Source organism: Phacochoerus africanus, chromosome 2, assembly GCF_016906955.1.
Source record: "Phacochoerus africanus isolate WHEZ1 chromosome 2, ROS_Pafr_v1, whole genome shotgun sequence".
NCBI lineage: Eukaryota > Metazoa > Chordata > Mammalia > Artiodactyla > Suidae > Phacochoerus > Phacochoerus africanus.
The window spans coordinates 128533512-128558761 of NC_062545.1; the positions used below are offsets into that span (position 1 = coordinate 128533512).

The window sequence follows — 25250 nt, forward strand, 5'->3', positions numbered from 1 at the left end:
TGCAGGAATATCTGAGTCTTTAGGATGAGGAGCACCCACACACATCTCAAGCCAGTGCACAGGCAAAACACAGCAGTCTGAGCAGCTGGGTTTTGTCCTCTTGGGCGGAAGATCACCACCTGGAGGTCAAGACAGGAGTGGGATGGGAGTGGAGATGCAGTCTGGGGAAAGGCAGGAGACCCCTGCAGCCTGTGAAGACCAAAATTGGCCCAAGATTACTAGACTGGGCACTCCCTCTCACTGCAGCAGCCTCCTGAATGATCTAGCTGGGATCAGTCTCTAGGATGTCTTGTACGGATCTCTCCCTGTTCTTGGGAAGGGGTGCTTCCTGGACCCAAATTCTGGGTGTGCTCCACCTGTGCTTCTCTGGTTCAGTGCTTCAGTTTTGGCTATTCATGAAGGGCCTTGCCACAAGGTCCAGAGACAAGCTGCCCATGATGCCCTCCACCCCCAGACCAGAACTTCTAGCATCTCCTTACCGAGTGGCCACGAATCCCGGGCAAGATGAGTAGGAAGCTGGTGGCTAAGGCCAAGAACACCAGAATAATGATGAGTAGTGGGACGCTGAAGCTGGCGGCATACCGAGGCTGAGGGTAGAAAGGCAGCACGCCGTTCCACAGAGTCATGCTGCAACTGGGAGGAGGGGAGTCTGCTCCAGCCGGGAGAGCAATCCCTGGCGTCTGTGCCTGGGTCCTTCTTCCCTTTATCCCACCCCCTGTGTGTGAGGATTGGACCCAATGAGCAGTGAAGTTTGAGCTCCTTGGCAGGCTTCTGCTGGCCCCTAAGGAAGCTCAGAGGCTGCCTGTCCTCAGGCGTTCTGAGTTGGCTAGAAAGGAGTCAGGCAGGAGAGCGCGCTTTGCAGGTTCTCTTTGCATTTGGAAGTCACAGGGGAACTGCCCCCCTTTTATAGCAGCATGGGCACCTTGCCAAGCAGCGTAGGGGTGTGGCAGCCAAGTCTGAGCGGGAAGAGATCATGCAAATAAGGGGTGGAGGTCGCTATGTAAATGAATGAGCGCCACCTGCACAGCAAGAGGCAGAGCCTCTGTCCAGATGCTCACACCTGGTGCAGCTCTGGTCTGAGTGGATACCTGCGCAGCTGGACTCAGAGGACCCAGTGAGAAGGGTAAGAGTGAAGCCCTGGAGGCTGAGAATCTGTGGAGCTGGGGAGGAGAAGCAGGGAGAGGCGGGGAGCAGAATAGAGAAATAAAGATTCCAAGAAAAAGAAAACGAATGGCCCCAGTGGGGGCCCTAAGCCAGAAGTTAGACCAGGGGCCTATTAGGGCCTGATCTTCCCATCCCTAGTGTCCATGCACAGGCATTCACTGAGGAATACAAGGGACTGCAGGTCCGAGGCTTTCAGCTCACTAGCCACTTTACTTTCCCTGCCTCCTCTATGAGAAGCAGTTCCTGAAGGTTGGGATTCAAGTCTTTGTGAGGGACCTGGAAGGCTGGAGGTAAAGTTCTGCCAGGGACTGACAAGCCCCAAAGGACTTATGCCCCAGGGGTTCCTGTGTGTGGTGAAGGTTACTTCAACAAGGTGGTGGAGAGTGGGGACCAGCGACAATGCCTACAGGGCTGCTTGTGCCCTAAAAAGAGTGGCTATGGGTGCCCTGGTGATGCTTCTAAAAACTTTGCTCTAGAAGTGGACACAGCTGGCACCTTCTCCCCCACCGCCAGCTATAGGTGTGGGTGTGGGGGATGCCTGCTCAGTGCCCCTCACGTACCACCTCCCACCCCTCTGGCTTCAGGGTAAGCATGCACTGCGCAAGACCAGAGGCACTGGTGCTCTTAGGAGCTCTGCTGACTGTACCCCTGGATCCAGTAGGTAAGTATCAGGTGCCCCTAGCTTCAAGATGAGATGTCACCTAGTCCCCCCTGGTTGTTGGGGAAGGGAGAAGTGAGGGTAAGAGGTTCCCTGAGGCTGGAAGATCGGGTCAGATCGCTGAGCAGGTCAGCCTGGAGAGAAACTTCCCAGCGCAGACGCTGCCCAAGTATTGCCACTTTGGTCGGGTTGTGGGCAGCCGGTGGTCTTGAGAAGCACTGGCCAAGAGTACAGGGCCCCAGAGAGGCTAGCACTGAAGGGACCACTCTCTGACCCACAGGTGCCCAGGACGCACTCTCACTGACTTGGGAAGTGCAGCGCTATGATGGCTGGTTCAACAACCTGAGACAACATGAGCATGGTGCTGCGGGTGCGTATTGCAGTCTGGGAAGGGGATGGATGTGGAGGGTGAAAAATGGCTAACAGAGGGCAGGAACGAAGGAGGTCCTGTGCGGAGAAGACAAGAGAGAGCATCACCAATCACCTGCCTGTCTGCACAGTGACTCCACTCCAGGGGCAAGAAAAGCAGTCTCATCGGAGGGAGTGGGGACTTTGAGGGAGGCTTAGGATGAGGTTCCTGGGCTTGTTGGGAACAGATTACTCAGACAGAGCCTGGTTCCCTATTTCCCGTAGGCTCCCCGCTGCGGCGCCTTGTACCAGCCAACTATGCAGACGGTGTTTATCAGGCTCTGGGGGAGCCACTGCTGCCTAACCCGCGCCAACTCAGCCACACAACTATGCGGGGCCCAGCCGGGCTTCAGTCCATCCGCAACCGCACGGTGCTGGGGGTCTTCTTCGGTGAGGGCAAAGTGGGAGAACACTGGGGTTGACCTGGCTCTTCGCTCACTGCCTGGGGAGAGAGGCCCTGAGGCCTCTTTCCAAGTCCATGGGAGAACTATCTGACTCTGAACCACCTCCCTCCCCCACCGAGCAGCACTTCAAGGCTTTCTCCCTCTTGGAGGGCCTTCAGAATGTTGATTCAGGGGTGCTTGCTCTCGGAATTTTTCTCTAACTCCTTACTCAAACCCAGGAGTGCCACTAACCCCCATTGCAGCTCTTAGGAGCTGAGTCCCCTGCTGCCCCTCTCCTCCAGTTGTGATTCTAACCTCTTTCCCTGGAAGAGGGATGGGGAGCAGATATCTATTAGGAGATGGGGACTGGTCCGGGGGAGCACTTAGAATAGCTATATTATTTTGATTCTCACAACCTATGAGGTGGGTGAGGAGGGTACTATATAACCCCACTTTACATACCGATTAGAAAAACATTCTAGAGCTGACAGCGAAGCTTGCACAGGAACATTTGTCTTTAGGCTCTTAAGAAATTGGCATCAGCCCTGGCTGTGGGAGTAGAGAGCTCACGAGTTTGCACCCCATGTCCTCAGGCTACCATGTGCTCTCGGACCTGGTGAGCATTGAAAAGCCTGGCTGCCCAGCCGAGTTCCTCAACATCCACATCCCGCCCGGAGACCCCGTGTTCGACCCGCACAAGAGCGGGGACGTGGTGCTGCCCTTCCAGAGGAGCCGCTGGGATCCCAACACCGGACAGAGCCCCAGCAACCCCCGGGACCTGGTGAGCAGGGCAGGCGGCAGGGCTGGGGGACCGGACCCGAGGCAGGTGGGGAGAGGCTTCCACCCGCGCCCGACCCTCGCCCTCCCTGACCCGCCTCGACCATCCGACCCCCGGCTCAGCCCCCACCTCCGCTCCCGCCGTCCCCGCAGACCAACGAGGTGACGGGCTGGCTGGACGGCAGCGCCATCTATGGCTCCTCGCACTCCTGGAGCGACGAGCTGCGGAGCTTCTCCGGGGGGCAGCTGGCGTCGGGGCCCGACCCCGCCTTCCCCCGCCAGGCGCAGGACCCGCTCTTCATGTGGACGCCGCCCGACCCTGCCACAGGGCAGCGCGGACCGCAGGGGCTGTACGGTGAGGCCGGGCGGGGACGCGGGCCGGGGGTCGGCGAGGTGCACCCGCCTCGGTCCCACCGGCGCTCACCTCCTCCCCTGCGTCCCCGCGGCGCGTGCAGCCTTCGGGGCGGAGCAAGGGAACCGCGAGCCCTTCCTGCAGGCGCTGGGCCTGCTCTGGTTCCGCTACCACAACCTGTGCGCGCAGAAGCTGGCCCGCGAGCACCCGCTCTGGGGGGACGAGGAGCTCTTCCAGCACGCGCGCAAGAGGGTCATCGCCACCTACCAGGTCAGTCGCAAGGCTCCTCGCCCACGTCCTGGTCCCCAGAGCCGTCCCTCCTTGCACAACCCCACAGAGAAACACCCCTCCCCGAGAGCTACTGTCTCCCTGAAAATGACAAGGAGGCAAAGCGCTACTTAGACAAGAGATTTCCCAGTGATTATTGTTTAGCTGTCGCCCTCCGCGACCCCCTGGTTCCTTGTGGGGGACAGGCACCTCTGCCCCTCTCCTGTTTGAGTGACTCTCCCCTGACTGCCCCAGCCTGGTCCTCATCTCCCACCTAGGCCTTCCCTGGGCTCAGATGCCTTCAGGACAGCAGCTCCAGCGCTGGCCTCCCCTTTCCCCTCTCTTGACCCTCAGAGCATCACTATGTATGAGTGGCTGCCCAGCTTCCTGCAGCAGACACCTCCAAATTACACAGGTAAGGAGGTTGGGGAACACCTGGGCTCAGGAGGATTTATAGAGAGGAAGAGGTAATCAGGATTCACAGAAGAAAGAAGACAGATGGGTGTATGTGATGAGAGTATGTGAACAGAGTTCCCTTCGTGGCTCCGTGGTTAATGAATCTGACTGAGGTTGTGGTTTTGATCCCTGGCCTTGCTCAGTGGGTTAAGGATCCGGCGTTGCCCTGAGCTGTGGTGTAGGTCACAGATGTGGCTTGGATCTGGCGTTGCTGTGGCTCTGGCATAGGCCAGAGGCTACAGCTCCAATTAGACCCTTAGCCTGGGAACCTCTATATGCCACAGGAGCAGCCCTATAAAAGGCAAAAAGATGAAAAAAAAAAAAAGAGTATGTGAGGAAGGAGCTTATTTCTTTTATTACTCTTGCGGGCAGAGTACCGGCCTTTCCTGGACCCCAGCATCTCCCCAGAGTTTCTGGCAGCCTCTGAGCAGTTCTTCTCCACCATGGTGCCTCCTGGTGTCTACATGAGGTGAGGGAGGGTCTGGCTGCACAGCACACTGGCAGAGGTGAAGAACCAATGGCCTTGGGGGCCTGGGGCCTTTTATATACCCCCACAATTCCATAGGGGAAGAGAAGCAGAATTTGGTGCCCTGAAACAGAATGCTGAGATAGGAGTTTCAGTCTCAAACAGGGAAATCTCCTCAGTTCTTCCTAATGAGGCTGAACTTCAGTTGCTGAGAGCAGAATTTGTCCAGCATCTGGGTCAATCCCTTCTTCCCCTCCTACCCTGTGTGGACAAAGAGAAATTTCTACCTTCGACCCACACTGAACATATGTCAAATTCCTACTGTGTTCAAGGACATTCAAGGACCACTCCTCAGTATTGGCCAAAAATTCTCTGAGTCCCTTACCTCACTCAACCCCGTCTCAGATTCTTCCCTGCATTCTCTTACCACATCCTTGATTCCCCATTTCAGAAATGCCAGCTGTCATTTCCAGATGGTCCTCAATGAGAGTTATGGCAGTTTCCCAGCTCTCAGAGTATGCAACAGCTACTGGATTCGAGAGGTCAGCCTGGGACCAGGGGCAGGGGAAGGTGGTTAAAGTCAGTCTCGTCACACAGGCTGGGAATTGCAACAATTCCAGTTCTTGGATGTTACTGCTCCAGGGTTGTGGGAGATGAAGGGTAGAGCTATCCAAAAACTATCTGGGGGAGTTCCCGTAATGGCTCAATATTTAATGAATCTGACTAGTAACCAAGAGGTTGCTGGTTCGATCTCTAGCCTCACTCAGTGGGTTAAGGATCTGGAGTTGCTGTGAGCCATGGTGTAGGTTGCAGAGTGGCTCGAATCTGGTGTTGCTATGGCTGTGGTATAGCCTGGCGGCTACAGCTCCAATTTGACCTCTAGCCTGGGAACTTCCATATGCCATTGGTGCGGTCCTAAAAAGCAAAAAACAAAAAAACAAAAAACAAAAACCTATAAGAGAGTCTAGGATTGGCCAAGGGCCCTTTGTCCTGAGTGCCGCAGTGGTCCTGAGTGAGTGGGACCCAGCTTTTGAGAGGGGCCTGAGACCCTACCTTGAGTATGTTGCTTGCTTATTTTCAGAATCCCAATCTGAACAGTGCCCAGGCAGTGAATCAGCTGCTGCTGGGAATGGCCTCCCAGATTTCAGAGCTGGAGGACTGGATAGTGGTTGAAGATCTGAGGGGTGAGCTCTGAGGGTCCAGAGGCCCGGGAGGTACCTACAATGCAGGAACACAGATAAACACACAGCCAACAGCCATTAGAAGAAAATGAACTTTATTCTAAATTACCTAAGTCTGAATATGTGGGGGAAGGGTAACACCACAATCTCTGGTGCTTTAGGTCTCTAAATGTCTTTAATCCAGCCCTGCCTTGAGATTAAGGAGGTGGGTCAGGGAATTTACTGGTTGGTGACTAGAACAGTCCTGAGTCTTGGGGGAAGAGTCTTACCAGCAAAATTGGCCCTGGTTGTACATGGTGACCTTGACTCCATACCAAGGCAAATCACATGCTGAGGAGTATTGAATGTGGGTAGTGCCAACAGCCCAATTCAAGGCTGCTGGGCTGAAAAAGGTTAGGGGGACTGAGCCCATAGCCTGGTCCTCTCTCCTCCTTAGATTATTGGCCTGGCCCTGGAAAATTCTCCCGCACTGACTATGTGGCCAGCAGCATCCAACGTGGTCGAGATATGGGGCTGCCCAGCTATACCCAAGCCTTACAGGCCTTGGGTCTAAATACCCCAAAGAACTGGAGTGACTTCAACCCCAACGTGGACCCTCAGGTCAGGAATATTGATGATAATAATGGCTGCTAAATCTTTCTTGTAAAGATACTGTTCTAAGTTGTTTATATATGTAACACATTTAATCTACATCAAGAAGACGTCACGGGGTAGATACCATCATTATCCCCATTTTACAGATGACGTAAGTGGTAAATCAGTCTTGGAGGCAGGATTTAAATTCAGGCATCCAATTTCAGAGTATTCTTACCATTACATTATACCATTTCCCCAGAGTGGCTCATGGGTTGGGTACCACTGTCCTATTCCTGCAGTATTTCTCCTCATGTGTTGGGTGACCGTGAAGCTGCTAATTACAGGCAATCTGGCTAGTGACATATACTGGTCCTCCAGACTTGTCACCACCTGAGGGAGGCTGCCTAGAAAGAGGAGACTCCTTCAGGCCTGAGCAGCAAACCAGGCAGCTGATAGGGTCCTATGTTTGAGGAATGGGGCAATAATGACTGCCCTCCTAACGCAGAAATACATATACTTTCACACTCCTCACCTCCTGTGGTGCCCCAGGTGCTGGAGGCCACAGCTGCCCTGTACAACCAGGACCTGTCCCGGCTGGAGCTATTCCCTGGGGGGCTCCTGGAGAGCTATGGGGACCCTGGGCCCCTCTTCAGCACCATCGTCCTAGATCAGTTTGTGCGACTGCGAGATGGTGACCGTTACTGGTTTGAGAACACCAAGAATGGGTAAGGCCCACCTGGATTCCTGCCTCAGACTCTACCTTGGCCTGGGCCCCAGACCGTCTGCTGGTAAACAGCTCCCACTGTCCCACCACCTGTCCCCAATCCCTCTAGGTCTCTTTTCTCATCTGGGTCCCTGAGTCTGGGTTTGCTGGAGACATGTGTCTCCTTCCAACAATTCCTGGCTTTCTCCAACTTAGGCTATTCTCCAAAGAGGAAATTGCAGAAATCAGAAGCACCACCCTTCGGGATGTGCTGGTGGCTGTCACAAATGTGAGCTCCAGTGCCCTGCAGCCCAATGTCTTTATCTGGAATGAAGGTAGGTGGCCTGGGAGAATGCAAGTGATGGTGGCCAGAGAAGGGACAAAGTTTGGGAGGGGAATCACTTGGTGCTGTCTAGGGAACTAGGCCTCAGGCATCTCCTTCTGTGTTAGGCTGGAAGGCCTGCCTTAGGTCGCCTCCCCCACTGGAGACTAGACTGGTTTGCAGGATGTACCTTGTGGCCACCTTGAGGTGGGCACTGAGAGATGGGATGTGGAAAAGGACTTTTTTGAGGGGAACAAGTTCCAGGGAGGTAGGCCTGGGAGGGAGAGGGGTACCTAGTCCTTTACAGGAGAGAGGGGAAGGATGCCTGGCCAAGGAGTGGGATCCTCAGATTTTGAGGTCTTCTCTTCTTTTCCCTCAGACTCACCATGCCCTCAGCCCCAGCAGCTCACAACCGAAGGCTTGCCGCATTGTGTACCCCTGACTGTGATCCAATACTTCGAGGGCAGTGGTCCCGGTTTTGGCATCACCATCGTAGCTCTGTGCTGTCTTCCGCTAAGTGAGCCCTTCACCCTCCTCACCCATCTCTCTTCTCCTGGCTCCCCTCCTCCCCACAGGCTGCCCCCACCCCTCATTACCCACAAACCTGTAGGGCTAGCTCCTAGGTACATTTGAAGCCAGGCTCAGGGGGCCTTGGGAAGGGCGAGGCAGCAGCCAGAGCGTCAGTGGCGCTATAGGCAAGGGGCTCCCCTCCCCACTGGCTCCTTCTGACTCCCTTCAGTGAGCCTGCTTATCTCTGGGGTGGTGGCCTATTTCCGGGGCCGAGAGCGCAAGAAGCTACAAAAGAGAGGCAAAGAGAGTGTGAAGAAGGAAGCAGCCAAAGATGGAGTGTCAGGTAAGATGGGGTGGAGGGGAGGGAAGGAGGAAGGGGAGAGATGAGAAGGGCACTGGGAGAAAGAACAGGGCTACAGGTGTGGGGGGTGTCAGCTCAGACTGAGTGGAACCGTACTGAGGGCAGAGGCCTGAAGACCTCTGCTGAACCACTCTGCCACATTGTTCTTTTCCAGCGATGGAGTGGCCAGGCCCCAAAGAGAGGAGCTACCCTATCAGCATCCAGCTGCTCCCAGACAGGCATCTGCAGGTCCTGGATAGGCATCTCTCAGTGCTCCGAACCATCCAGCTGCGACCCCGACATCGAGTCAACCTCATCCTGTCCAACAACCTTGGGCGCCGCACCTTGCTGCTTAAGATCCCCAAGGAGTATGACCTGGTATGACCCAGCCGGCCTCCCCTGCCTGGGCTGCCCTCACAATCTCCTTTCTCAGGTCACCTGCTCCACAGCTACAGAGCTCACCTGTGAAGGCTGATGCTGGGGAGAGACACTTTCTTCCAAGGTCTCCAGACCCCACCCAACTCTCCCTCTGACCCCCTTGGGCCACTCACCTGGCCCCAGCCTGACTGGACTGGGAGACAGCTTTTCTCTCCTTCTCCCAACCCAAGCCCGTTTGAGAGGAGGCTCAATCAGAGGCTTGAGCACTCTCATGGCCTTCCTCCCACCAGGTGCTGCTGTTTAACTCTGAGGACGAGCGAGGCGCCTTCGTGCAGCACCTGCAGGACTTCTGTGCCAGCTGTGCTCTGGGCCTTGACATAGATGAGATGGGTGAGAGAGAGCTGTTCAGGAAGGCTGTGACCAAGCAGCAGCGGGGCCGCATCTTGGAGATCTTCTTCAGACACCTTTTTGCCCAGGTGCTTTTTGGAGATGAGACTTGGCCAGGGGTTGGAGGGAACATGGGCTGGACAGGACCATATGTGTGGGGTGAACTGAGCTTCTGCTCTGTGGACTGGAGGCAGACAGCGTTAGTTGAATTGAGGCTTTGCCACTCACTAGCACATTGCCTTAGGTAAATTACATAATCTCTGCTCTATATTTCAGTTTCTTCATCTATAAAATAGTGATTAAAATAGGATCCATCCCCTTGGGTTGTTGTGATGATTCAGGGAGATAGTCTACATCAGTGGTTCTCAAAGTGTGGCCTCTGGACCAACAGGAGCAGCCTTACCTGATTTGTTAGAGATGCAAGTCCTCAGGACCTTCCCCAGACCTAGGAAATCAGGAACTCTGGGGTTGGGCCCCAAGCCCTCCAAGGGATTCCAATTCACTCTAAAGTTTGAAAAACACTTTCATATATAGTGTTTAGCCCAAGTGCTTGGTACATTGCATAGGCATTTAGCAAATGGTAGTTACATGTATATGACTTTTAAAATCAGGCGCATGGCAGCCCTGTTTGAAATGACAAGAGAATGTTGTCTCCAGCCCCTTCTTGCCTGTCCACTTGTGTCTACTGTGGCTTCTCTCCCCAGTGTAGGCTCCGTCACTGCATTCCCAAACTTTGCCCCTCCTTTTCCCTACTCTCTCCCCTGCTGCAGACCAGGCACCATTCCTATTGTATAAGGCTTCTGGTTCTTGGGTCCAGGGGGAAAATGGGCTGGTCGCTAGAGATTTGAGTCACCCCCTCTGCAGAAGCATAGAGGCCCAAGTCAGAAGTTTAATGACCAGGAGCAGCCACCAGGGCTCACCTGTTCAGATTTGGACTTTGGGGAGATGTGAGGGGTCACTAAACTGCTTCCATCACAGGCCTCACCTCCTTCTCTCCCACCCTCTGCTGCTGCCCGAGTGCAGGTGCTAGACATTGACCAGGCGGATGCAGGGGCCCTGCCCTTGGACTCATCACAGAAGGTGCGGGAGGCCCTGACATGTGAGCTGAGCCGGGCCGAGTTTGCTGAGTCCCTGGGCCTCAAGCCCCAGGACATGTTTGTGGAGTCCATGTTCTCTCTGGCCGACAAGGATGGAAATGGCTACCTGTCCTTCCGAGAGTTCCTTGATGTCCTGGTGGTCTTTATGAAAGGTAGGGGAAGGATGGACCATCCCAGGAGCCAAATGTCTTTCAGCAGAGAGGTGACTGGCATCCCCCTCTCTCTTCCCAGGCTCCCCAGAAGACAAGTCCCGCCTCATGTTCACCATGTATGACCTTGACGGGAATGGCTTTCTCTCCAAGGATGAGTTCTTCACCATGATTCGGTATGGGGTAGGCCCCTCCCATCTTGAGGCTTCCTGATATTTTAAATAGGAAGATAGGTCAGAGAAGAAGTAGATAAAGAGGTTTTGTGGCCATATGCATTGATAGGTGGCCTAGGTACTACATCTCAACACTCGGAGCACACAGATTTAAAAGTTTATCTGGCCAAGCCCCTGCCTCCAGGAGGGTCTATATCTGCACTGTCAACACCAACCAGAAAATTCTCCTTAGTTACAAAAAACAACCAACATCAAGATGACCAGTAACACTTGGGTCATTGCTGTGGCTTGGGTTTGATCCCTGGCCGGGGAACTTTCATGAACTGTGGGTGCTGCCAAACAAAACAAAAACAGAAACAACCACTCTAAAAAAAAAATGAGAAGTGTGGTATGAGGAAGAGTCTATATGATACTCTAAGAATAAAGTAACAGCTACATCTGATCTATTGCTATGGTAAGACAATCTTCATTTGGTAACTTAAAACTGTTAATGGCTAAAAAAAAAAAAAAATCAGTAACAAAGCCCACTAACCCCTTTTAGATGCCTTTGGGTCTCTGCTAACTTTTCTAACACTGTGCTTTACACAGTGAAGTAATGAATCATGGGGGACGGATGCCTTGGTTACTGCCACTATTAATCACCACACAGGCAGGAGAGACATGGAAAGTTCTTCTATATTCCAACGCTTCTGTCTTCCTGCTACTTAAGCCATGTGTGGTTGTGGCGTGCCAATAAAGACCAGATTTGAGCTCATAGACTTCTTATTCCTAAAGACAGTCCTCCAGTAACACAGCTGCCTGCAGCTCTCTAAGGACAGGGTTGATACCTCTCTTTGTTTCCTGTTGAATCTATCTCCTCCACACTGTGATTGGCATATAGCAGACATCTAATACATAGTTAACTGAGTCAAATGAAACAAATAAGTAAGTGAATAAATAGAATGCATAAAATAGCCCAGATCCTTTTCACTTTTCTAGTCTTGTAAACTTCCCATTGCTTTCAGCATTCTCCTTAACTGCCACATCCTCTTACACTCCAGACCATAACTGGACTTGGGCTTCTGAAAGGGGTAGGGTGAAGTGGTCATCCCTCGCTGGGTGTACCATGCCACTGCAGGTGGGCTCTAGGGAATCTAGGAGAGGGTTCCTGCCCCCATGGACTGAGCCCCCCTCTATTCGTTCTGTACTCAGTGTGGCTCTTGCTCAGTCTCACCCTGAGAAAGTGGGATGAAGTGTATGTGTGTGTGTGTGTGTGTATTTTATGTGATGGCAGTCCTTGCTGTGCCATGCATGCAGAGGTCTTTTTCTTCTGGATTCACTCAAACTTGCAGTTTTGTTTGCTTTTGTTCCAAAGTACAGTCTAAGAAAAGAGCATAGCCACTGTAGCTGCTACTGTGGGTGCTGTCACATTGGGTTGGAGATTCTGCTGACTGTGCCCTGGGGTTTTGGCATGAGGAAGCAGCGATGATTGCAGCCACATCTCTTTCCTCTACTTCTGTTGTCTGTGCCCCCACTGGACTGTGAAAGGGGAGCTTGGCGGTGGTGTGGGAAGTATCAACACAAGAGAGTGGGCAGAGGGCCTGCCATGCAGGCGAGAGGGCCACAGCACCCTGGGCATATCCTTACACTAAGTGGACTTTCATCCCAGCTGTAGATGCCCCCCTGTTTGAGGACTGCTTTCTTTAATTGGTCAAGGTCACTTTCAGTCTTGTTCTGCCTTTCAAGCCTAGGGCCACCCCACCCAGCTTAGTGTCAGCAGCAGGCTGGATGAACACCTTCTCAGTGCCATTTCCCGGGTCACTGTTAACCACATTAGATAATCTGAGTCCCGCCCTACCCTGAACCTGCCTGAACTTGACCTTCCGGGTGACAGGCTGCTTTCTCTCTGGTCCTCCCCCAGGTCCTTCATCGAGATCTCCAACAACTGCCTGTCCAAGGCCCAGCTGACCGAGGTGGTGGAGTCCATGTTCCGGGAGGCTGGCTTCCAGGACAAGCAGGAGCTGACGTGGGAGGACTTCCACTTCATGCTGCGGGACCACGACAGCGAGCTCCGTCACACGCAGCTCTGCGTCAAAGGTGGAGGTGGAGGTCTGTGAGTTTAGGAGGAGTCAAGGAGCGGTGTGTCTTCAAAATGAGAGTTCTTGTTTCTTTTTTAGTCCTTGGTGCTTAGTACAGAGGTAGGCACATGTAATGAAGGATATCACATACAGTTGTGCAATATATGCACAAAAGTGCCCACTGAGGGGTCAGGACAGGCTGAAATCCAGCCTACGTGCTGCTCACTTGCCATGCACATTGGGCTAGGTCAGAGGAAAAGGCCCTATTTTCTTTACACAAAGGACCTGCAGGGTTTCATCCACCTGGAGGAGCCCCCTTTTCTAATTGCACAAAGTCACCACATTGTCTAGCAGTGGCTGCCCTGTGTATAGTGGAAGATCAGTGTGGGCAGTGAGGGGAGCAAGGCTGGAGCCAGAGATGAGGACATGACCAAGTCACTGGCAAGTGCCATGGCAGCTTCCTGGGACAGTTTCTCTGTGCCACGCGACCCTCCTGGGGAAGCCTCTCCAGCTTCTTGTTCTCCCCAGGTGTTGGAGTCATCTTTAAACCAGACATCAGCTGTCGAGTGTCATTCATAATTCGGACTCCTGAGGAACGGTGAGCAGGAATGAGGCACTGGGATGTGACCTGGCTGAGTCTCCTGCAGAGAAATGAAGGAAGCAGGGCTGGTGGAATCAGTCCCTGGGCTAGACATTTGCCCTCTGAAAGTAGCCCTCAGTGCATGGTTATTCCTAGCTTAGATTCCAGCTGCCTCACACACATACTTCTTACCATTCAAGAGCCTGGCTCTCTCTCTGCCCCTCCAGGACAGACTCACTCTATAGAACAGATGGTCATATCACATTAATTTCTTCTACTTTGCCTCCTGTCCAGCTTCTCGCCACCAATTTTGTGGGGAGGTTCTGTGGGTAGAAATGAGTCCTAGGATCTACCCCCACCTACCCATCCTCCAAGCTTTGAACTGCGAGTTCTTCTGCAGCTGCAAAGACAAGGGGAGAATGAGCCCCATTTTTCTTTTCCCAGCTCCTCCCCTCAGGGAGTGAGGCTCCCTGCCTCAGAAGCCCCAGAGTTGGGAGGCCCTGTGCTGAAGAAGAGGTTTGGCAAAAAGTAAGTGTTTCCCAGACCTCTGGCCCAAGGAAATGTGGGGAGAAGTCTCAGGGTTTCTTGCCTGTCCATACCTACATACACAAGGCACCATCCATTTGTCTGTGACCTGATTTGCAGGCTATAGAGTTGAACGACTCTTCAACCTCCTCTAACCTTTTAACCCTAATCTTTAGCCAAGGGGCCTGGTTCTCAGATGCAACACCAAGAAGGCAATGAGGAGTCTCCTGGCTTTTGCCTGCTTTGGGCACAGCAGTGAGGCCTGTGTAGGGAGCGGGAAGAGCTAAAGACAGGCAGACAGGAAGAAGAGGAGGTGCAGTAGTGGGGGGATGGAAGAGTGGGCGGATAAGGCAAATAAAGATGAGAAGAAGTGGAAATCCACTTCCAAAATGCTTTTTCCTTCATCTGTTGTGACCCATCCTGATGGCTACCAGATCACAGGGTTGCATTTAGGAGAGGCTAGGTTGTCCTTACCTCACGGCTGCCTACCTCCCTTTGTTGCAGGGCAGTGGTGCCCCCTCCCCGACTGTACACAGAGGCATTGCAGGAGAAGATGCAGCGAGGCTTCCTGGCCCAGAAGCTGCAGCAGTACAAGCGCTTTGTGGAGAATTATCGGCGGCACATCGTGTGTGTTGCTATCTTCTCAGCCATCTGTGCGGGATTATTTGTAGAGCGTGCTTACTGTAAGAGTTCCAGGTTGTGGGAAGGGAGATGTGAGAGTTTTCTGGTTGTTCTTCCACTCCTCAGCATCTGGATGGGGGACCCCAAGGATTGTGACTCTGTGCTGTGCTGACCCACCCCCACTCTGCCCCCAGACTATGCCTTTGTCTCACCACCCTCGGGCATTGCAGAGACCACCTTCGTGGGCATCATCCTGTCTCGGGGCACGGCAGCCAGCGTCTCCTTCATGTTCTCCTACATCCTGCTCACCATGTGCCGCAACCTTATCACCTTCCTGCGAGAGACCTTCCTTAACCACTACGTGCCCTTTGACGCTGCTGTGGACTTCCATCGCTGGATCGCCATGGCTGCCCTTGTCCTGGCCAGTATGTGGCTCCTGGGCACTCGCCACTGCTGTAGCCCTCTGGATCTAGCTGTGAGGGAGACAGTGGGGAGACTGGAGCTAGTCATACTTCTTTCCTCCATGTGCCTCCTCTCTCCTCAGGGCCGGAGGTAGGGTTGGCACTAGGAGGCATATCTAATAGCATTTGTCTCTTTCAGTTTTGCACAGTGTTGGCCATGTGGTGAATGTCTACATCTTCTCAGTCAGCCCCCTCAGCCTGCTGGCCTGTGTCTTCCCCAGTGTCTTTGAGAATGATGGGTCAGTTCTGGAGAGGGTCCCCCTTGGGAAACCTGGGGCAGGCCTGAGGGTACAATAGAAGATATTAGATGGCCCTAGACCCTCTACTCTTTCACTGAGTGAGGGTGAGAAGCTAGCCCCCTTGCAGAAGCTGAGAGGTGACTTCCTTGACCACAGGAACGAAACTGGCTGTGATTGGCTAGGAAAGGAGTTTGGGAGGTGAAGTTGGAGACTTTTTCCCACGTGTTCCTGACACACAGCTTGCTATCCTCAGCCTGTCATCCACTCACTGGGCAAACATTTATGTTGCATGTCTTATGTGTCCATCTACCAGCCAGAGAGTAGGGATGCCAAAATACACGCAGTCATTCAACACATGTTTATTGAGCATTTATTCTGTGCCTGGCATTGTTTGAGCGCAGGGATAGAGCATGAAGAAAAGCTCCCTGTCCTCATGGAGATTATAGAATATGAACCATGCACTCAAGGAAGCAAAAGTCAGACGCAGTAGGAGAATTCAACAGTAGGAGGAAGACTTGCTGTGAGATCAGAGTGTGGAGCTGCAGGAGGCTGGGTGCCATGTTCTTTGGAAGGATCCCTGGCCACCTGGGTAGAGGCCCAGTAACCTCTGTATTCAGGGCCAGCAGGAACAGAGTCACATTGTGACAGTGGTGGAGCCCTTCCTGCCCTAGCCTGAGGCTCTATGTGCCTTTGCCCTACAGGTCCAAGCTTCCCCAGAAGTTCTACTGGTGGTTCTTCCAGACAATCCCAGGTAAAGAGTGGGCTGTGTGTGAAGTCTGGGGATTCTTTTGTCCCCATCTTCCCATGAATACACACTTGTCTGTAGTGGTCATAGGTTCTCTTTGCAGCCTCCAAGATAAGCCTTCAGTTCTAGCTTCTTCGCACAAGCTGTTCTGGGAGCCAGGGAGAAGGAGGGAAGTTGGAGAAGGAGATCAGAATTGGGAAATAACTCTCTGATATTCTCAGCCAAGGCTAAGGTTTTGAGACTAGGGACTCTCTGACCCCGTCCCCACCATCCCCAGGTATGACAGGGGTGCTCCTGCTTGTGGTTCTCGCCATCATGTATGTCTTTGCCTCCCCCTACTTCCGGCGCCGCAGCTTCCGTGGCTTCTGGCTCACCCACCACCTCTACGTCCTGCTCTACGTGCTGGTAAGGGACTTCTCTGGGCAGGGCCAGGCCGCTGGGCAGAGACAGGAAGCAGGCTGAGTTGGAACTAAGAGCTCAGACTGAGACTCCAAGATCTGATACCACAGTCTGTGCAGACTATGCCAGCCCCATCTACTCAGCCCAGGCCCAGGGCCCAGGCCGGAAGTATCTGGGTTAGGTGGGTACAGGAAGGGTGCCTGGCTGGGCCTGAGCTTTACTAACTGGCCATGTCTCCAGCTCATCATCCATGGCAGCTTCGCTCTGATCCAGCTGCCCCGCTTCCACATCTTCTTCCTGGTCCCAGCACTAATCTATGTGGGGGACAAGCTGGTGAGCCTGAGCCGGAAGAAGGTGGAGATCAGCGTGGTGAAGGCGGAGCTGCTGCCTTCAGGTACCAGGCCTGCCCTGACCCTGGGTGGGGAGCAATGGAGGTCAATTCATAGGAGTGGGAAAACAGCTCTCTAGGACTCCTCATCCCATTACTGCCTCTGATAGCATCTCAGGGACGCCTGCAGCTTTCCTGATGGAACTGCAGCCCTCAGAAGAGCTGTGCTTAGTCCCCAGGAGGTGTAGACAGTGAGAAGTAACTATGAGAAGAGGTGGCTGAAAGTGCATTCAGAAAGTTTTAAGGGAGTTCCTGTCGTGGCTAAGTGGTTACTGAATCCGACTAGGAACCATGAGATTTCAGGTTCGATCCCTGGTCTTGCTCAGTGGGTTAAGGATCTGGCCTTGCCGTGAGCTGTGGTGTAGGTCACAGACGTGGCTCGGACCCTGCGTTGCTGTGGCTGTGGCATAGGCCGGCGTCTACAGCTCCGATTAGACCCCTAGCCTGGGAACCTCCATATGCCTCGGGTGCAGCCCTAGAAAAGACAAAAAAAAAAAAAAAAAAAAGAAAGAAAGAAAGTTTTAAGGACAAGAAAGACCTCGCTTGTGTGCAGGGCAGGGAACCATATATTTGTCTCCTATTCCTTTATTTAGAAAAAGAGACATACAAATGGTCCAGACTGAGAATCTGTTGTTGAGAGTCAGTATTGATCAGAGTGGGGATTCATATCACTGTAGAGGATGGCAGAAAATGATTTAAGTGTTGTGGAGCCATCTAACCTTCAGGACTCACATAGTAAGAAAATAAACCTCACTACAACTTTCTTTCAATCATAACTATTTAAGAGCAAAATCTCAGCATGGTGTTAGCCTGCCTTTTGCCATAGGCACGCTATCCAATACTTGGAGAATCTGCTTTCCCACAAAGAGGCTCAGCTGTGGTCAGGCAATTAACAGTATCCCGCTAAAATTTGATAAAACATGGTGCCTTCTATTTAGAGCACATGATACAGTTTTCTATCTACATTAGTGACCTAAATGTTCTTGTTAACGTAAATTGAATTGAAAAAGTAAGTCAATTTAAAGAAAAACATGAGGGAGTTGCCATTGCGGTGCAGTGGAAATGACTCTGACTAGTATCCATGAGGATGCAGGTTTGATCCCTGGCCTCACTCGGTGGGTTAAGGATGTGGCATTGCCGAGCTATGCAAGTTTCGGACACGTCTTGGATCCTGCATTGCGGTGCCTGTGGTGTAGGCTGGTAGCTGTAGTTCCAATTTGACCCCTATCTGGGAACTTCCATATGCCTTGAGTGCAGCTCTAAAAAGCAAAAGAACAAAAACAAAACAACAACAACAAAAAACCCCACACACGTGGCACATCACAAAGGTAACTCTTAAACTGTGGAGGTTTGGTAAACACTGAAATAGTACCTGGATTGCCTAAGGTCCCCTGACTTAGTAAGCTGGTATCCAGGACAGTGCTATCAGACCTGAGCAGCAAAGAGGAGGGGAGGGGCTAGAACAGCGAATCAGAGAAGCCTAGCTCTTGAATAATCCAGGAAACAGGAGGAAATCCTCCAACTCTCAGGAAAAGAAGCCCTACTCACTCAGATCATGAGGCTGCTTCTGATATGTGGAGAGGACAAGGTACTTGCTAGTCCTTAGGTACTAGGAGCAAGCTTTCTAATCCCTGCCCCTCCCTTCCTATGATCTCCAGGAGTGACCCACCTGCAGTTTCAGCGGCCCCAAGGCTTTGAGTACAAGTCAGGACAGTGGGTGCGGATTGCCTGCCTGGGTCTGGGGACCAATGAATACCATCCTTTCACACTGACTTCGGCACCCCATGAGGACACGCTTAGCCTGCACATCCGGGCAGTAGGGCCCTGGACCACCCGCCTGAGGGAGATCTACTCACATCCAATGGGTGATGGCTATGCCAGATATCCAAAGGTGCTCATCACTGGGAACCACTTTTGGGGCTCTAGCATTGACAGAAGGTCTCTGCTCTCCCCACCCTTTAGATAAGAAGTCCCAGCCACCACAAAGCCAGACTGGGAGAGGGCTGGGGTGATTCAAAGAGACTAGGATGCTCCCATATCCTTCTTCTCCCTGTCCCATCTCCCTCTCCTCTGCTATTTCTAACTTCAGAACTGGGGCAAGGCCAGGCTTACCATATATTCCTCTTCTGTTGACAGCTGTACCTCGATGGACCGTTTGGAGAGGGCCATCAGGAGTGGCATAAGTTTGAAGTGTCAGTGCTGGTGGGAGGGGGAATTGGGGTCACCCCCTTTGCTTCCATCCTCAAAGACCTGGTCTTCAAGTCATCTTTGGGCAGCCAAATGCTCTGTAAAAAGGTGAGTGTCCCTCTCCCATTCTTCAAAGGAATGGAGACAGACAGCCTGACTGTATCCTCACATCACAGCAGAGTAGCATGAGAAAAAGCCCCTGGCTTCTAGGCACTGAGTCTGCTGAGGCCACTCATATGCAGTTGTCCAAATGCCAAACATTTGAGGGAGGGTAGGTGGTTTAGATAGAAGGACCTCTGCTGGGGTGTGTGGCTAGAAGCCTTGGATCAGGCTTGTGGGTCCTGCCAGAAGTTTGGTGGCTGTGAGTGGTCTAGGAATTCCCAGCCTCTCAGGTAAAGGCATTTGAGGCAGAGGAACCTTGAGCTGCACGGAGTTTGAGTCCTAGTCATGTGTCCCCAGATCTACTTCATCTGGGTGACACGGACCCAGCGGCAGTTCGAATGGCTGGCTGACATCATCCGGGAGGTGGAGGAGAATGACCACCGGGACCTGGTGTCTGTGCACATCTACATCACCCAGCTGGCTGAGAAGTTTGACCTCAGGACCACCATGCTGGTACGTCAGGGCTGGCCGGGTAGGGCAGCTCGGTGGGTATGTGGGTTGGCAGGGCAAAGCAGGATGGCCAGGGGCAGTGGCTGAACCACCATCTAGACTAGGAGCTGATCCTGGCTCTGGCTGGCTGTGACCTTCCTCCTCTACTCCCTCCTCCAGTACATCTGTGAGCGGCACTTCCAGAAGGTGCTGAACCGGAGTCTGTTCACGGGCCTGCGCTCCATCACCCACTTTGGCCGCCCTCCCTTTGAGCCCTTCTTCAACTCCCTGCAGGAGGTCCACCCACAGGTCAGTACTACCCCCACCCATCCTTCCCCTGCCAGGACTTCCTGGCCTTTAAGCAGCTTGCAGCAGAGGACCCAGGATGGGGTGGAGTGTTGGAAGAGGGCCTTAAACCCTACCTCCTGCCTCCCCAACACAAGCATCCTCCTCATGGCCTGGGGTCAATGCCCTGGTCATTCCAGCCAGGCTTGAGAAACAGCTCCCTCCTTGGGAGTAAGCATCTCAAGCCTGAGTGCTTCTCCTTCAGCCACTACTCCCCACGACTTAACAGGTGCGGAAGATTGGAGTGTTCAGCTGCGGCCCTCCAGGAATGACCAAGAATGTAGAGAAGACCTGTCAGCTCATTAACAGGCAGGACCAGACCCACTTTGTGCACCACTATGAGAACTTTTGAGCCCACCCTCCCTGGTTCCTGATCCCTCCATGGGCCAGCTCTGCTGGCAGTTTCTGTCAGAACTCACTTCAGGCCTTAGCTGGAAAGCTGGAAGAGCCTCTCCCTCATTGCCCCATCTGTTCCCATGCTCTGAAAAAGTAGAGAAGACCCTTTCAGCAGGCTGTGCCAGATGAAGTGGGGGTGGGGGGGAAATAGTCCCTGCCTTGTGACAACTGTGGAGGTGAAAAGATACGACAGGATTTGCCTCTGATAGGTCCCCGTGTCTGTTTTCCTTCCATAAAATCAATGTATTACTTTGGTATTTTCTTGTCCTGGGCATTTGAGGGAGGACAGGGTGGAGAGCCTAATGTGAAGAGAGGGCTCAAAGTGAGAATCTCCTCAGAGCCCAGGTTAGAAGCCACAATGCTTAGAACCTGAACAGCCTGACCACCTCAATTCAGTCTCCAAGGCCCTTTCCCCCCAGCTCTAGCCCCTGCCCCTTCCTGCTCCCAGGGAGTCTTGATGTTCCTGGTATGTGCTAGGAATGCCTGCTGCCCTGACCTCTTGGCAGGCCCTTCTCTGAGCCCACTGGAGAAGCCCCTCAGCTCCAGGACCAAAGGAGTCCAGCCTCTCTGCCAGTCATCCAGAGTCCCCTCTCAGCTCCTCACCTCCACAGGAGTTGGATGACCAGCTGTCTTGCTTTGCCCAGGACTCTCTAAGTCTTAGCACTGAAACTCTCTTGTCCTAGGAAACCCCTCAGTCCCAGGCAAATCAAGACAGCTGATGGCCTTCCACAGGAGTCATCCTGGAGCATCACCTCCATACCCTTTAAGACCCTTCCTTTTCCTTCTTCAACAGAGTCTTTCTCAAAGCCAAGCTTTAATTTTTTTAAAAAAAATTATGTATATAAAGCTGTTTCAAAATAGTTGCATAAATAGGATGTAAAAAAATTATGTATAATTTGCCAAAAGTAAAGTGTTCAAATTTTAAAGTTACCGTGCACTACATGTGGTACTACAACACAAGTCAAGATATAGAACATTTCCATTACCCCTGAAATTTCCCTGTACTCCTTCCAGTCAGCCTCCCCCAACACTTAGAAGCTACCCATCAATGTGATTTTTTAAAATTGCTCTAGATTCGTTTGGTCATACTGAATGTACTCTTTTGAATCTGGCTTCTTTCACCCAACACAATGTCTCTGATTCATTCATGTTGTTGTGTGTATCAATAGTTTGTTCCTTTGTATTACGTGTTACATAGTCCACTGTAAAGATATATCAAAGTTTGTCCAATCTTCTGTTAATAGACATTTAAATTGTTTCTAGTTTTTGATAATTATGAATAAAGCTGTTATGAACATTCTTGGATGTATCTTTTGATGAACGTAATGCACTCATTCCTCTTGGGTATACATCTAGGAGTGGAATTGCTGGGTCACAGAGTCCTCTAGCCAATAGGGCCTGTGTCAGGGAGAGTTTCAGGCCATCTTCACATTGCTGCCTTGGGCTTCTCTCCTTGTTGGTCCTACCCTCTTCCGACAGGTCAAATGCCCTTAGTTTCCTACTCTCTGTATTGAAGGAATCTCTCTGGAAGGGCACCAGATCAGAAGTCAAGAGACCTGGGTACTGCCAACTTTTCCTAGAAGTAGCTACAGAGGAAAATCCTTTAACTTCTCTGAGCCTGTCTCCTCATATATTAAAATATCTGTGTGGGTAGTAGGAAGACAGTGATACTGGTCCAGAAAATTATATAGATGTGAAAATGTGGAGTTCCCGTCGTGGCTCAGTGGTTAACGAATCTGACTAGGAACCATGAGGTTTCAGGTTCAATTCCTGGCCTCACTCAGTGGGTTTTCATGTTGTTGTGTGTATAAGTTGCTGTGAACTGTGGTGCAGGTCACAGGTGAGGCTCGGATCACGAGTTGATGTGGCTGTGGCGTAGGCCGGCAGCTACAGCTCCGATTCGACCCCTAGCCTGGGGACCTCCATATGCCACAGGTATGGCCCTAAAAAGACAAAAAAAAAAAAATGTATGAGAATATATTATACAACTGCAATGTGTGATGATAATTTATCTACCTATTTACCAAAAGGCCTCCAGCCCTCCAGCCCTCCTGCCCCTCCCTGGGTTTACAACCAGTTATTAATCCAAAACTCCAGCCCCTTAAGTCTCAGCCTTAGCCATATTCCCAAATCTGGCCAATCATTGCCTTCCCTTTTCCTTTCCAAAGATCATTCAACATATTTATCGGTCTCATTCTAACTAACCTATCTTTGCTAGACTAAATGATGCTGTTAATGTGGCTGTCATGCTTGTCCATGATAATCTCTACTCAGCCTTATCCTCCCTACCATGCTTGGGCCTGAGTGAGGGTGTGCTGAAGTCTCCATGATCACTCTTGCCTAGACCCCAGACAGTGCCACTTGCATGTCCAGCTGGATAAAGAGATATGCCATCATGATCTTGAATGGCCTTGTGTGGCACAAAGACTGGCTGGCCCCGGTCCTGACTTCACATTCCAGCCGGGTTCTTGGTGTCAGCTCTAAGCCTGTATTCATGTGATACAGCTGTTGTCTAACCTTGTCTAGTTTCCAGAAAGCCATTTGTTACTGGGATAAAAGTCAAGGATTTGTAAGGAGGAGGAAAGAAGTGTTTTTAGCCTGGGCATTCACCAGAACTTCAACTGGCCCCACCCTTCCAGGAACTCTGTGACAAAGTCTTCTTGGGTAGTGAGTTAAAAGGCGGGATTGGGCAGCTAGTAGGCAATGTACTTTTGGATTGAGAAAATGAGGTCACTGTCTGTATGGATATAGGCGAGAGGTTATACTCTGGAATATACATAAATGCAGTAGGCTGTAAAAATGTCTCAGAGAAAGAGAACTAGGGAAGAATGGCTCAGAAAAAAATTCACAGAAATGTTTATATAGACTGTGGAAAAAAAAAGTAAATCTTGGGAGTTCCCATTGTGGCTCAGTAGATTGAGAACCCAATGCAGTCTACTACAGGAGGATGCAGGTTGATCCCTGATTCCTGGCCTCAGTGAGTAAAGGATTAAGGATCCAGTTATGGTTTTTTTTGTGTGTGTGTGTGTTTGTGTGTTTTGTCTTTTGTCTTTTTAGGGACGAACCTGCAGCACATGGGGGTTCCCAGGCTAGGGGTCGAATTGGAGCTGTAGCTGCCGGCCTATACCACAGCTCACAGTAATGCCGGATCCTTAACCCACTAAGCAAGGCCAGGGATCGAACCTGCATCCTCATGGATACTAGTTGGGTTCGTTAATCACTGAGCCATGACAGGAACTCCAAGGATCCAGTTTTGCCACAAGCTGCAGTGCAGTAGATTTCAGATGAGGTTCAGATCTGGAGTTGCTGTGGCTGTGGTGTAACAGCTGTAGCTCTGATTCAACCACTAGTCTGGAAACTTCCATATGTTACAGGCATGGCCTTAAAAAGAAAAAAAAAATGTATAAAAAGAAAGTATACCTTCTCTACCTCAGGTTACAGACATAGGTCTTACGACAAATCCCCTGTCCCTGCCCCACACGGAGATTGCTGTGTGCCCAGTGCTATTGAGTGCTTTAGATTCTTTAACTCAATCTTTAGAACAACCTATAAGGTAGATATTCTCCCCATCTTACAGATAAGGAAGCTGAAGCACAAAGAAGACTCGAATAAATAGCCCAATATTGCCCAGAATATAAGTGAGAGGTCTATATTTGAGCATGGAAAGTTTTAACCAGAGACCAGGCCCTTAACTATCACTTTATCTTGCCTCTCAAAAGCAGGCTGCATGTTCAGGCAAAGATAATGTATGGAGAGCCTTTAACTCTGCCTGGCACTTAGCAAAATTGTTGTTGTCATCACCATCATTATTACTAAGAGAAGTCGAGACTCCAAGAGGCAGAGCTCCATATTCTGAGGAGTTTTGGAGTGTTTGGGGCTTGAGTGATGCCACGTGACTTGTTCTGAATCCAGGCCTGTCCTGTACTGACCACACCCTCCCCTACCCACCTCCCCAGGAAGGGCGATGAGGAGGGCTGCCCTAGCCTTTAGGGATATCAGGGCCCAAGATCTCTGGAAATCACTCCATCCTAGCCTTTCCTGGAATGTGACAAAGAGAGCTGACTATCTCCCCACCCAGTGTCCAGGAGGTTGAAAGGGCCTGGAAATCTCTCCAGCTGACTTCACAGGAATTGTTTTCTTCCCCAGAAAGAGACCTTGGATGACCCATAACATGAAGGCACTCCCTTTTCTTACAGTGAGAGGCCGGCAATAAAATTCTGGAAGAAATTGCCTCCAGAGAACTGGATGCTGGATTGGGACCTGAGTTCTGTTTCCAGCCCTACAACTAAAATCACTGTGTAACCTTAGGGGAATTACCTGAGTTCTCTGGGCCTTAAATTTTCTCACAAAGAAAATAAAAGGATTAGGTTAAGACCTCTTCCGGACCTAAAATTTTACTGTTTCTCTCTACATTTATTATCCTAAATGAATGGAAACCTTACGTTGGGAAAACAGCTTGCTTATATCGGGAAAAAAACCCTTGGTCTCCCATTCAAATTTCAATTGGCTAGGTAAAAAAAACCCTAACATTTAAAGGTTTGTAGGTGTTCCCACCTTGGCGCAGGAGGTTAAGAATCCGACTGCAGCAGCTCAGGTTGCTGCAGAGGGGGTTGGATCACTGGCCTGGGGCAGTAGTTTAAAGGCTATGGTGTTGCCGCAGCTGTGGTGTATGTTGCAGTTGTGGCTCAGATCAATCCCTGGTCTGGGAACTTCCATATGCCTCATGTGTGGCCTAAATACATAAAAGTAAGTAAATAAGTAAATAAAGATTAATATGTGTTTTATGAGTTCCCGTGGTGGCACAGTGGTTAACGAATCCGACTAGGAACCATGAGGTTGCGGGTTCGGTCCCTGCCCTGCCCTTGCTCAGTGGGTTAACCATCCGGCGTTGCCGTGAGCTGTGGTGTAGGTTGAAGATGCGGCTCGGATCCCGAGTTGCTGTGGCTCTGGCGTAGGCCGGCAGCTACAG

At 51.6% G+C, this 25250-nt stretch overlaps 2 protein-coding genes across 6 annotated transcripts in view; one reads left to right on the plus strand and one right to left on the minus strand.

Annotated features, from left to right (window-relative positions):
* DUOXA2 (dual oxidase maturation factor 2) overlaps positions 1–3618 on the minus strand; it is a 20063-nt gene extending 16445 nt beyond the window's left edge. For 2 of the 5 annotated variants that reach the window (XM_047766465.1, XM_047766464.1), the window contains exons 1-2: positions 3521–3581; positions 480–715 (exon numbers count right to left, since the gene is read on the minus strand). In XM_047766465.1, the coding sequence (XP_047622421.1) occupies positions 480–715; positions 3521–3581 (297 nt within the window). Of the gene's footprint in view, positions 1–479; positions 2270–3520 lie in introns of all 5 variants that reach the window. The other 3 variants (XM_047766467.1, XM_047766468.1, XM_047766466.1) reach the window with 3 other exon arrangements.
* On the plus strand, positions 1023–21582 carry DUOX2 (dual oxidase 2). Its single transcript, XM_047766457.1, has 34 exons — positions 1023–1123; positions 1749–1825; positions 2103–2192; positions 2456–2620; positions 3207–3394; positions 3544–3745; positions 3846–4012; positions 4364–4424; positions 4838–4934; positions 5383–5473; positions 6013–6115; positions 6549–6712; positions 7238–7413; positions 7608–7726; positions 8093–8230; positions 8453–8566; positions 8739–8941; positions 9232–9417; positions 10352–10577; positions 10657–10750; positions 12648–12835; positions 13333–13402; positions 13829–13912; positions 14414–14592; positions 14725–14955; positions 15131–15230; positions 15932–15981; positions 16253–16380; positions 16615–16768; positions 18421–18653; positions 18899–19057; positions 19409–19564; positions 19721–19849; positions 20115–21582. The coding sequence occupies exons 2-34, from the start codon at positions 1756–1758 to the stop codon at positions 20235–20237; spliced, it is 4638 nt and encodes a 1545-aa protein (XP_047622413.1). The 5' UTR covers positions 1023–1123; positions 1749–1755; the 3' UTR covers positions 20238–21582.
* Positions 21583–25250: the final 3668 nt, after the last annotated feature.